General features: G+C 38.2%; 1 protein-coding gene across 4 annotated transcripts in view; it reads right to left on the bottom strand.

Moving 5' to 3' along the window:
• The window catches only part of LOC127876039 (leucine-rich repeat and coiled-coil domain-containing protein PF3D7_0703800-like), a 15,573-nt gene extending 2,123 nt beyond the window's left edge, over window positions 1-13,450 (bottom strand). Inside the window, exons 1-4 of one of the 4 annotated variants that reach the window (XM_052420893.1) lie at window positions 12,974-13,450; window positions 3,034-3,132; window positions 1,990-2,109; window positions 735-885 (exon numbers count right to left, since the gene is read on the bottom strand). In XM_052420893.1, the coding sequence (XP_052276853.1) occupies window positions 735-885; window positions 1,990-2,109; window positions 3,034-3,087 (325 nt within the window). In that variant the 5' untranslated portion in view covers window positions 3,088-3,132; window positions 12,974-13,450. Of the gene's footprint in view, window positions 1-734; window positions 886-1,989; window positions 2,110-3,033; window positions 3,133-10,031; window positions 10,055-10,144; window positions 10,177-12,973 lie in introns of those variants that run through there. The other 3 variants (XM_052420890.1, XM_052420891.1, XM_052420892.1) reach the window with 3 other exon arrangements.

The raw sequence follows: 13,450 nt of genomic DNA, 5'->3' as shown, positions 1-13,450 counted from the left end.
GCACTCTAAATGAAGCGAACAATAAAATTACTTCCTATTACATTATGGATCCCAACACATAGTTCTACCCGTCATTCACCTGCTCATTTTTATAAACCGATATTTTCAGATTTTAAAAGTCAAATAGTGTTTGATCCATAAAGGCATACATACTCTATGCAGAAAAGGAGTTCGCATTATAATTCATCCTGACAAAACAATGTGTCATGAACATGATCAATTGTTGTCCTTAAATTACCTAAGGCAATATTCAAAGTGATGGCTTTGTAAACATATGATCAGTCAGATCTTTCATTTACACGTGAATTTAAGGAGATGTATAAAACTCGGCACAAATCCAAGTGTCGGTGTGTCGCAAACAACAACCAAATTGCTGTCTAGTCATACTCCAAGGTCAACTGTCACAATCTAGCCTTTTTATCTGATCTCTATCCCGCCCATGTATTGACCGATTTTAAAACATACGTTATCCAATTTATGTACACTGCCAAATCCTCTTTCATTTTTTGGAATCTTAGGTCAAAATAAAGAAATTAAAGCACTTTTCACAAAGTTTTTCATCTGCACCGAATCGGTCTGTTGGGGGGGGGGGGGGGGGGGGGTTGTATCAATCACTTTTAGATTAGGATAAAGTTTTATATAACATTTTATTGATTGTATTGGTTTAATGTATTTTTGTTTTGTTCGTGTCGGTTGAAGATATAAAGTTTAGTCTCATACTTGAGAACACCTACCGTCGCCATGGTGCATGTGCGACAGAATGGACAGCTTCCGGTCAAGGTCGGGTCGGTGAAGGAATTCCTCTCGTTCCACCGCCGCACGCCCACGCTTTTCTTCCAGCAATCGTATCTTCTCTGGTATTTCCGCCATTTTTACGAGATTCGGCTGTACGAGTTCAAAGAAGAAAAGTTAGAAAACACACACTCAGCTAAGCATTCGGCTTAATCATATCTGGTTACGAGGTAAATTTGTGCAGATGTGCGTAGATTAATTTGATTTCTAACCTTGTATGACTCAGAATAAATGCATGAACACAACACACACTGTTTTAAGTTGAAACTTTATCTGACTGAATGTAATTCACATGTCAAAATGCATTTTTACAGAAGTTTTGATAAAAAATAACCTAATTATGATCTTTTATTTATTGAATACTTATTTTTTTAGTTATAATCACATGAGCTAAGCACATATCTGTTATCTGATTCACATGCAGTTTTGTTGCACTGATAATTAACATTTTTGCATCAGTATAATGCTGTACGTGGAATTCAAAAATAAGAGCATGGCAATATGAATCTGGTCACAGGTGGTTAGCGTGTGGCTATGATATTATCTAGTGAAAACATCATTTTAAATGATAAATAATCATATTATAACGAAAAATCAACTTTTCTGGAAAAAAATCACTATCAAATATATATATATATATATATATATATATATATATATATATATATATATATATATATTATATAGCAAGGTCTTCAACTCGAAATCGCCCGAAAACAGGGTGCATCGCTTTGAACAGCCATTACTTCATCAATTGTGCAGCGATTTTCACGAGCTCGGTCTTATTCAACGCAGTTTCGGCTATTGCAATTAAACGTCTGTTTTTTTTTTATTTGGAATTATGATGCAATTGTATTCAATTATATATACACTAAGTTCACTCAAATATTTTGTTTGTTATGCTGGGTTAATGGCAAGGTTCGGAGCTCGTTAAACCCGATTAAAATCCCTAAAGCGCTGTGTTTAAGATTGCGGTGATTCCAGTTTTATTTCTTTGTATGTGCTTGTTATGTTCTTGTGTGTCTGGTTTGGGACATCTGTACATTAAAAAAGGGGCCTATTGTTTTGATAATGTCTCTCTGCGGATGGAGCAGCGGATGTTTTACAGTGTGTATTCTTATTTAGAATCCTTTCATGCACAGAATCTTGTTATCGGCATTATTTTGCTAAAAGCGATTCTTATAACAGTTAACTGACCAAAGTTCGAGCCACCCGGTCCTTGTACATCTCGTGCAAAGTGTTGCTGTCTGTCCCCGTGTTGCATTGGATGTACGTTGTTAGCTGTCTTCTACTTGCCGTAGCGCGTATATACACATCCTGTGAGAGAAATACAGCTGATGCGTTAACAGTTAACCCATTTATGCTTAGTGGACTCTCCCATCCTTCTAAATTGGATCAATTTATTTCCAATATTAGGGATGTTTAGTATATTTATTTGTATATTGAGAATATTTCTTACAGAAATTCCTGTAAGCAAACAGCGCAGACCCAGATGAGACGCCGCATGGCATTCTAGACGCTAGGCATAAATGGGTTAAGTAATATTTCTACCACACACAATTCAGTAGATTTAAAATACTGCAGTCAGTTTTACGAACTATTGTTTGTGCGAACTACCGACAGTTTATGCTAGACATTGACTAGAATAAACTCGACGATACCACAAGAGTTTTATATACAATGATAACTAGAAATGGCGCGGCAGAGGCCGACGCGTATTCCCACGCCGCATGTTTGATCCAGGGGGAACCCCAGGGTTGGTAATGGGGCCATCGTTTGGCAGGTTCATTAATTACCTCCCTTTAAAGCTTTTAACTTCGCTTAAATTAGTTTTTTACCTTTGACCTTGAATGATGACCTTGACCTTTCACCACCCAAAATGTGCAGCTCCATGAGATACACGTGCATGCCAAATATCAAGTTGCTATCTCAATATAGCAAAAGATATAACCTATGCACAATAAAAATTAGTGAAAATCTCTGACCCGGCCCCACCCCAACCCCATTACTTTTGACCCAGGGGTCAGATCGAAATTCCAGTGCAGGGTCGGACATATGCTCATAGCTACCATGTGTGTAAGTTTCAAGGTTCTAGTGCGTATAGTGTAGGAGAAGATATTGGCCAGGACAGACGGCGTGGGATAATGTAAAAAAAAGATCACTAAACAGTAGTTCATACCATCATTACTGAAGAGAACGAAAGTATAGTATATTACAGCTCCACACGCAGATACAACTTACGATGCCTTTATCTAAATGCCGACAGAGGCACGATCTTTCGTCGTGGTCGGACATCTTCGGAACAGCGATGTTACATCCGGGAAATCACTTGAGAAATGACTGCAACGGACATGAACTTTCATTAATATTAATCTCTACTCGGTACTCGTACGTTTTGTAAAGAAAATATTTATTTTTTAATGTAACAGTATTGTACCCCCCCCCCCCCCCCCCCCCCCCCCCCTGTCCTCACACACACACGAACCACGAACTTCCCTCTGTTTCACAGCTTCGTCTCCAGGATGCTAATTTGCACCGATTTGCTTCGTATTTGTTTCGTATTCAACATTTAATTATAAAACTGTTATATCAATAGAAAAAAAACATATTACGCATTAACGGCAGACAGTACTGTAATTCGTAAAACAGGTAGGAGAAATGTTTTCCAATTTTCAGATGGTGTTATATGACGATTCGAACACTTTTTTAGTTAACATTATTATGGAAAAAATACCTGTCTGAAATGCAATGAACATTGGAAATTGCATTGTTTTACCATCTCTCAAAAGATGGATAGGAATGGTATTCGTGACCCTCCTCTTTATTAACGAGCAAACCAATCATAGGCTAAATAGTTCTCTGGATATTATTATCCTACCGATGCACAGAAGCAAATCATCTAGCGCCCATACATTTTCCTACGAATTTCAACTTCTACACACATGTCTTCAACATTCTTGGACATTTTTTACCAAAGAAGTAACGCTAACGTAAACATAAAACACTTAACCTATAAACATGTACAGGAGCCATGGATGGAAACGTTTAATGTATTGCAAGGCACTCAAGTTACCTCTTTTTCGTACACGAGTCCAATTCAGAGCTTGAGCCATAACTAATCAATCAGATTGTATTCGGATTTTCCGCAATTCAATTTCGTAAATTGAAAAAAAGTGTATTGCCTCCGCTCGGTTCATGTTGCCCTGCATCCTTTTTATACAGGTTTGTGCGTTTTGGTGAAAACTTCATGATTGTACGACGCATACTGTTCAATTTCGTTCAAACTATAAAAAAAATATTAATATGCTGAAGTCTATATATATATGGAAGTCTAACAATTACTAGTATGCTCACAATACTTTTTTTCTGGGCTTTGCGCTTTCCTCTCATTTTATAAGAATATATTTTTTTATATGTTTATTCCGCTCTCTCCAATAGTTTGGGTCAATGTCCGTCGAACAACTGATCAATTTGTGTTAGCCTTTATTGACTGATGATTCTGAATGGACGCAGTTTCAAAACCAATGAGACATTTCACTGAGAATTTAACGTCTTTTCAACACAATAACGGGAAGAAAATTTAGATTTTAGAAAAAAGATTGTTTCTTCATAATAACATACTAATTAAAACAAGAGCACTGCCATGCGGGTGCAGACCGCTCATCTATTTTTCTTTTTAAAGGTGAAGGGACCTATGTCCTCATATATTTGACCTATGACATTGCAGGATGACCTTGACCTTTCACCACTCAAAATGTGCAGCTCCATGAGATACACATGCATGCCAAATATCAAGTTGCTCTCTTCAATATTGCAAAAGTGTACATTAAATGAGCGATTTTGAACCATATATTTGACCTTTGACCTTGAAAGATGACCTTGACCTTTTATATATAAACCACTCAAAATGTGCAGCTCTATGAGATACACATGCATGCCAAATATGAAGTTGGTATCTTCAATATTACAAAAGTTATGGCAAATGTTAAAGTTTGCACAAACCAACCAACCAACCAACCAACAGACAAGGCAAAAACAATATGTCCCCCACCACTATATCGCCCTACCAGCGATGGTTTTTCTTACTCTTTCTTATAAATCTGTTCAGCCATTATTGGAATAAAAAAACTGAACCTTAGCTATTTTGTAACATAATTTATTAAACAAATATAGTCACGATCGAACTTAACCAAGTACGGCCCCAAGCCTGCGCTGAAAAAGGAGGAGGGTTGGGCGTAGGGCTAGCTACCCTAACCTGTTGAAACCTTATTTCTACGGAAACGCCAAACAGAATAACAACAGACATTAAGGACCTGGGAGATGTACCTCCAGCTGGAGGACGTATGACGCCGGACGGTGAAATCCAGTGTCAACTGGACGACATTAGGTCGAAGACCATCATCTCCATCAGGACCACAACCACAATCGGTACATGGAATGTCCGAACCATGTACGTGGCCGCAGAGATGATGAAGTCAGTCTTCACGCTAAATATTTTAGACCAATAGCCCTTCGGGCTAATCAGATAGAATTTTTAATAGCCCGAAGACAGTTTCAATAGCCCGAAAAGGTTAACAAACATTTTATGACTTTTTTGGCTTTGAGCAACAAAAATATTCATTTCCAATCAGAAATAACTTCTAATGAGTAAAAACAGTTGCCTGTCCCATTTTCAACAGACTGTATTATTTATTTTTGATAACAACAGCAAAGGCATAAAGTCTTCACGCTAACTATAAGCCCGACAGCCCGGGTCTGGTGAAATGTTATTCGGGCTACTAGTAATTAATAATTTATATTGTCGGGCTTTTGGATTTTTTAGCTGTTTCAAATAAAGCATAATAATTCGGGCTAGTGGTTTAAATATATTACCGTGAAGACTGGGCATGCTCTCCGGACATCTCCATATCTCAGTGTTTCAGATTGGCCCCAATTTCCTCAGGACAGGTTTCCTCAAATGTCTAAATGGTCAATTTTTTTTCAGGACATTTGTCCTAAATCATGAAACAATTTTCATACAGTTTTGTTAGCGCCCTGAGCCCTAACCTATTGTACTTTTTTAGTCTTTCTAGTTGCAATTTCTGGTGAAAACAATGCGAAATATTATAAATCATACCATCCGTATCACCGCATGTGTATTCATCATTCAATAGACATTTTTATAAAGAAGGTCGAAAATAAATTTAAATCGACAAAAACAAAACTGTATCCGAAAATAACAGTCCGAGAATATGAAAGTGTTTTGCACATGAAATCAAATGTGCATATCGTATGATTCAAGAAAAATAAAAACCAGTTATCTAGCAAATACGTAATAAATATATAATTTTGTTAACATATTGCTTAAATATATGCTATTGCAGTGCTTTATTTTGCTAATCGATCACTCAAACTTTTTCATTTGCAACGTTTGCTGACTAATACGATTTTCGGAAAGTAGCGAAGATTTTTCGTCAGTTGTTTTTCTATCCGCTAACCAATCAAAAATCAATAATAAAATAGTCCATCTCCGGAGTCTCCGTAAGAGTGGAACTCAGACGTGTTGATTTGCTAACGACTTGTACCGACTACTTCCATTGATTATGTCTTTAACCCAAAGTGGCTGACCGGTGTTCATGTATTTTTTTCACTCTGTTTATTATTTTACGCTAAAATATTCAATCGACCGGTCGGGCTGTTTAATATGCATTTATGATCGACCGACCGTCCCAAGAATCGACTCGGGCTACGGGCTTATAGGCTAATTCGAAGACTGTGAAGTTCAACTACACCATCATAGGGATCAGTGCGTCAAGATGGAATGGCTCTGGGCAGAAGCGACTGACTTCCGGTAAGTTACTGTTGTTCTCAGGGCATGAGCAGGAGGATGCAGCATACGCCCAGGGAGAAGCCCTTATGCTTTCCAAGTCGGCACAGAGAGCGCTCATCGCGCGGGAGGCACACGGACCACAGATCATGACGGCCTCTTTTCTTACAAAGAAGAAGATGATCAACGTGGACATAACCCAGTGCTACGCCCCGACGAACGACAGTGAAGAGGAAGAGAAGGGCAATTTTTACAATGCACTGTCAACAATCAAACAAGACAGACCAAAGAAAATGAGTGACTTCAACGCCAAGATCGGCTGTGTAAACCGATGATATGATGGGACCATGGGGAAACAAGGGTTAGGCGAGATAAACGACGATGGGGAGAGATTCGCCGACCTGTGCACCACAAGTAATCTGGTGATCGAATGAAGTGTTTTCCATCACAGAAGGCTACACCGGGCAACTTGGGTGTCACCAGACCTGTCAACGGGGAACCAGATCGACCACCTGTGCATCGCAAGAAGTTTCGTCGCTCTCTTCAGGATGTACGTGTCAAGCGAGGAGCAGACGTGGCTTCGGACCATGCTCTCCTTGTCGCCCGATTGAAACTGAAGCTGAAGTTGAGTTTTACATGGGAGCCCAGCCAACGCCAACGTAACAACACTGCTACGCTGAAAGACACATGGAAGCAAAAACAGTTCAAGGTCACTATCTCCAACAAGTTCCAGGTCCTAGAGATGCTTGAAGATGGGACGATAGAGCAGAAGTGGCAGAAAGTGAAAGTAGCAGTGACCTCAACATGTCAATTAGTACTGAGCTCCAAGTCTTACATCCACAAGGAGTGGATATCAGCAGGGACGCTTCAGAAAGTTTAAGAAAGATCAGAAAACAAGGCAAGTGTCAACAACAGCAGAACAAGAGCCGCAAAAGTGAAAGCACATGAAGAGTACACCGATGCAAATAGGAACGTCAAGCGAAGTATTAGAGCAGACAAGCGGTACTACGTACGTACAGACGCTTGCAACATAGGCGAAAGATGCAGCCTAACAGAGCAGAACTAAGGATCTGTACTCCATCACCAACAGGTAAGCAGGAAAGTTTGCCAAGCCAGAGAGGACTGTAAGGGATAAGAATGGAGGACTAATAACAGATGACTAAGGGCAGACGAAGAGGTGAATTAAGCACTTCCGTGAGCTACTCAACAGGCCAGCTCCTGCAAATACACCGGAGTATCCGCCAGCTACAAGCGACCTAACGATTAAGTGCTGAACTCCAACGAAGGAAGAGATCGGCAGCGCCATCATATCAAGCAATTGAAAAACGGCAAATCTGCAGCACCTGACAGCATACCCGCAAAAGCGCTAAAGGCTGACGTCGAGATCAGTGTAGAGCTACTATACCCACTCTTCAGCAAAATATGGGAAGCAGAGGAAATTCCGACAGTGTTGACAGAGGGATACATTATTATGCTCCCCAAGAAAGGCGACCTCCGTTCCTGCTCCAACTACCGAAGAATCATGCTGTTGTCCATCCCAGGAAAGGTGTTTCATCGCATCCTGCTGAACCGAATGAACCAGTAGACCCGCATCTCCGTGACCAAAAAGCTTTCGAAAAGAGAGGATCGTGCGCTGATCAGATCGTCACCCCTGTATGTCAGCTTCATCGACTATGAAAAGGCATTCGACAGCGTTGACCGGGAGTCCCTCCGGAGACGTCTGCGACACAACGGAGTGCCAGGAAAGATCACCAACATCATCAGGAAGTCTATTGAAGGGATGACCTGCAGAATCGTTCCCGGCAGACAGCTCACGGACGCATTTGAAGTGAGAACCGGATTGAGGCAAGGCTGCTTACTCTCACCTTTTCTGTTTCTGCTGGTCATAGACTGGGTAATAAAGACCTCGACGGACCAGAAGCGGAATTGAATTCAGTGGACGCTCTGGAAACAGTTGGAAGACCTTGACTTTGCCGATAATCTTGCTCTTCTCTCCCACAACAAACAACAGATGCAGGACAACTTAGCTAGACTGGGCCTCACCATCAACAGGGGGAAGAGCAAGGTGTTCAAGACCAATGCATTCAACAACACACCCGCCACAGTCAAAGGCAAGGCACTGGAGGAGGTGGACAGCTGCACTTATCTCGGCAGCATTTTGCATCACCACCAAGATTGGGCTCTTCAATATCATCGTGAAGCCAATACTCATCTATGGAGCAGATACCTGAAGAACCACTGTCACAACCATAAAGAAAATACATGTCTCCTTCAACTCCTGCCTCAGGAAGATCCTCAAGATCCGCTGGCCAGACAAGATCTCCAACGAAGCATTATGGAGAAGAACAAAGCAGCAGCCAGTTGTATAAAACATCCTTCCGAGACGTTGGCGATGGATATGCAACATCTTTCGCAACCCTGCATCCAATACGACAAGACAATCAATGACATGGAACCCCCAAAGGAAAAGGAAGAAGGAAAAGAAAAAACAACTGGCGCCGTGACCTGGATGCAGATGCTTAGTAGATGGGCCAAACATTGGGGCAGCTTGAGAGACTCGCCCAGAACAGAATCGCCTGGAGGAAGCTGGTTGTCGGCATATTTTCCAGACAGGACAACAGGCGAAGATGAGATAAGTCACGATTGATTAATACAAACACAATATTTAAAAGTGAATAATAACAAAACTATCCGTGTTTGCTTAATGTCAATCAAACATTTTATTTTTATCTTTATATTACAAAAAAATAATTAAAGAGGTTTTAAGGACAAAAAATAACAACATTGTTAAGCTTCTTATGATACGGGCAAAAGCATGGCGCGCATTGACGTGACCGCTATTTGTATCACTTTTCTGACATACATATAGATATACCTATGAGACTAAAAAAATTCTGCCCACGTCATATATTTTCGCGATGCAAAATTGTACACCACTTGACAACATAGAGACTTCGACGAATGCTATATCACAGGATGGGAAAGTCATAATTTTGTAGCGCATTGTTCTCTGATCTTGCATTATATTTTGTTTCTCTGCCAAAATACAACTATTTGTTCTAATTTGTTTTTCTTTCTTTTTCAGTTTCCCGACCTTAAAGGAATAAGTCATAGCACCAGACTGGTTTACCACAAATCGCGACAACTTTTTGCAACCACAATTTTGGGAAATTATATACGCAACCTAAAATTGCCGATTTGTTTCGAATTTATTTCCTTCAATCTTTTTCAGATCTTATTGCTATTATTATCCCAATAAATCCGTTAATGCTTGTTTAAAAATGATTTAGAAAACATTGAAGTCGGAATCTGTATTCTCGCGGTATCGCTATTCCTGCGGTATTGCAATTGCGAGCACTACGGGCTGTCTACATGTCAGATTATGTGAACAGAATGTCATTCTCTCTAAGAAGCAGTTTACATGTGATCATACGCGATAAAGTGGTCAGTTGTGGTTTAAATCCACCAGAAAAACGTTAATTCACCAAATTTATCAATATCCCAATTTAACATTTTAGTATTTTAGCTTATTTTCAACTTGTTTACACTTCGTCTGCTCGCACTTTGCCACTCTGGATCAGCAGACGATTTATATCCGAGATAGCCGATGTATGACGATTGCCTATCTTACGGAGGAATCCGAGATAGCCGATGTATCACGATTGGCACTTTGCTGCTATTTTCCTGATAGGTTACATATCACTATAAACAGATTATGCCTATAACCGCTAAATTAAATAATAAATACTGTTGGATTTTCGTACCAAAATCTTCCAGATTGCTCAAAATCAACACAAAAACTGGACTTTAACAAACCGTCTGCATTATTGATCAATTTTATTTTGTTTATTTTTTTTTGGTTTTCTATTTTTAGAGGCTGTTCTGCATAGCGCCGGGCATCACACAAGCCATACTGTTGAGCAAAACTGACAGTTTTGGTCTCCATAAATCAACAAAAGATGGTTTTCTGAACAATCAAAGTTTCCAAGGCATAAAGGTATTAGCCATGGTGATCTTATTAATTGGTTTTGTTAGTTTATTTCAATAGAACATATGTGAACTGTTATAGAACTTTAAAGACCTTATATAGATGATACAAAGTTGTTCAGCTCAACTGAAGTGCCCTTGGACAATGACCAAATCCAGAGAGATACTGATAGACTTTCCCAGTGGAGTGATACTTGGTTATTAAAGTTCAATACCGCAAAATGTAGTACTCTTCATTATGGTATACATAACCCAAATATTACTTATTTGTTAGGAGATGGACCTGATAAATCAGAAATACCTAATAATACTCAAGAATGTGACCTTGGAATACTCTTTTCTACTGACTTGAAATTCTGTGAGAATATTAATAAATGTATTAACAAAGCAAACGGTATGATTGGGCTTGTGAAAAGAACTTTTCATCACATAAATACAAAACAATTTAGAAAACTCTATAAGGGCTTGATAAGACCTCATCTTGAATATGGAAACTTAATATGGCACCCTAGATTATAAAGGATATTGAAAGTATAGAGCGGGTACAAAAGAGAGCAACCAAGCTAGTCCATTGTGTAAAACATTTACCATACCCAGAAAGATTAAAAGTTTTGAAGATTCCAACATTAGCATATCGGCGTTTTCGTGGGGACATGATTGAGGTGTACAAGCTGTTAAATGGCAAAGAAGATGTTGAGTACACTAAGTTTTTTTTATCTAAATCCTAATACAACAAGAGGACACTCACTTAAACTTAAGAAAAAGTCTTTTAAGAAAGATGTCAGGAAACACTTCTTCTCTCAGAGGGTAATCACACCATGGAACCTTTAAACAGATGAAATCGTCACTGCACCGTCACTGAATACTTTTAAAAACCGATTGGACATATTTATGAAAGACCAATTTTACACAGTAATACCGGATAGAACCTGGGTCCCTGACCATGAGGGGGCTATTAGAGGCTGAGCCAGCCTGCGGCCCTAACCGGATATGTATGTATGTATGTAGATCAGATGTGCAAACATTGTCAACGGGTTATTAAATAACGAATAGAGAACAACTAACATGTTCAAGAAAAACGATTGTTCCCAGATTTAGTCTGTAGGTCGACCAGTGCCTGCAAATAAATGTTAAACTAGTAATAAAAAACTTGACACAAGTACGTAAAAGCACGTAGTACCTAAACCACTGTGTGTTGATCATTTTTAGAAAGACAGTGTACGGTAGCACATGTACGTAAATATTATTGTAAGTTAATGACAGTGTTTTAGTATTACGTATTGTGTTACTATTTATTTACGTGCAAATAAATGATGTCAAGTGTTTTGTATCCCCAACATTTATACCATATAAGTTTTTATATATATCTACTGAATATACTTACATCATTTACATGCTTCTGCTAGCGGCTAAGCCTAGACAGACAATGACTGACATATAAATATGCTCATGATTTCTGGTATATCTATGTTTGTTATAAGAATGTATAAATTAAAAAAATTGATAATAAAACATTATGTTTGTTTGCATTTAAATTTTGAATATACAGCTACAAACTAAGTGTATGCAGTTAAGGCTGTAATTTATGAATTGCTACAAAATTGCTAGTTTTTTAGTGGTGACAGAATTTAAACTTAGCGACAAAGGTTTGTGAAAGAATATTATATAAACTATGTGCGATACCTGTATTTATGATTATATATATATATAAATTCCATTGCAAAACACTTCTTGTGTCCTTCATTATTATACATTGATAATCCAGACAATAAAAATTGATTGACGCATGACATTATTGTGAATACCTATGTTAAATCAGTTTATGCTAGAATCAACAGCATAAGCCAGCTTTAGTTGAATTGAGACATAACCTATTTCCTGGGTAGGACCATGATTTGTTGTCTTTATGGTGATCTAAAGAACGCGTCCACTTTAAGGATCAATACCGAGATCTCCGAGTAGCTAAGCGAACATCATATCCACTATGTCGCAGCCGCCAAACTATCTTTGAATTCTAGCGGCTAAAAAATCACACAATCATAAATTTTGGATCTAAATGCTTAGCATATCTAAAACGCTCCATCGAGAAAAAATGAGATTTAATTTTTGGATGCATTATTTTTTATTGAAACAATAATATTTTTTGTACACAATAATGTCAAAACATGATTATCAAATAAGCTTTTGTCTGTAAATTAGGTAGCACCCATTATAATAATATAATTACATATTATACAACCCATGTTTTATATAACTAATAAAAACATTCCAAATATACGAGAGGATAAATCATACGGAATCAATTTACCAAAGGTAACTAATAATTTGCTGTAATAATAAAAAATATTCATATTTATTTAAGCAATTAATATATTTAAATATATTTACGGAACATCTGTAGAACGGGTTGGTTTCCTGAGACTTCTATGGAAACAACGAAATTCAAATGACTTCACGTCTTCGACGTCATTGACGTTAAGTAACTTGTTTTAAAAGGTCGTCATGTACTTGATATATTTTAGGTTTGCAATAACATAAGTGGTTATTGCTGTAATGTGCGCTTGATTAATTGTGTAGCGTTGAAAAAAGTCCAACACATGTAATTACACACTTTATTCATGCTACCGGTATACTCGTCTATGTTTAGTCGGTAACAACGGTCGTCGATATTACACCTCAATCAGTTCTGACTAAGACTTTCTGTAAAAATAAGAAAGTTTTCGTGCATAGCTTAAATGTTATTTTAAATAGATACTTTATCAATGACTAGATCCACATTTCACTGACTAACTGACTGACTGACTAAATAGTACATGCACATGTAGCTCTTTAAAGCGGATGCATTAAAAAAACTTACCAGTAAAA

The sequence above is a fragment of the Dreissena polymorpha genome, chromosome 4 (assembly GCF_020536995.1).
Source record: "Dreissena polymorpha isolate Duluth1 chromosome 4, UMN_Dpol_1.0, whole genome shotgun sequence".
NCBI lineage: Eukaryota > Metazoa > Mollusca > Bivalvia > Myida > Dreissenidae > Dreissena > Dreissena polymorpha.
Note: the sequence above shows the minus strand (reverse complement) of the source record. Positions and strands in the feature narration are given on the sequence as shown.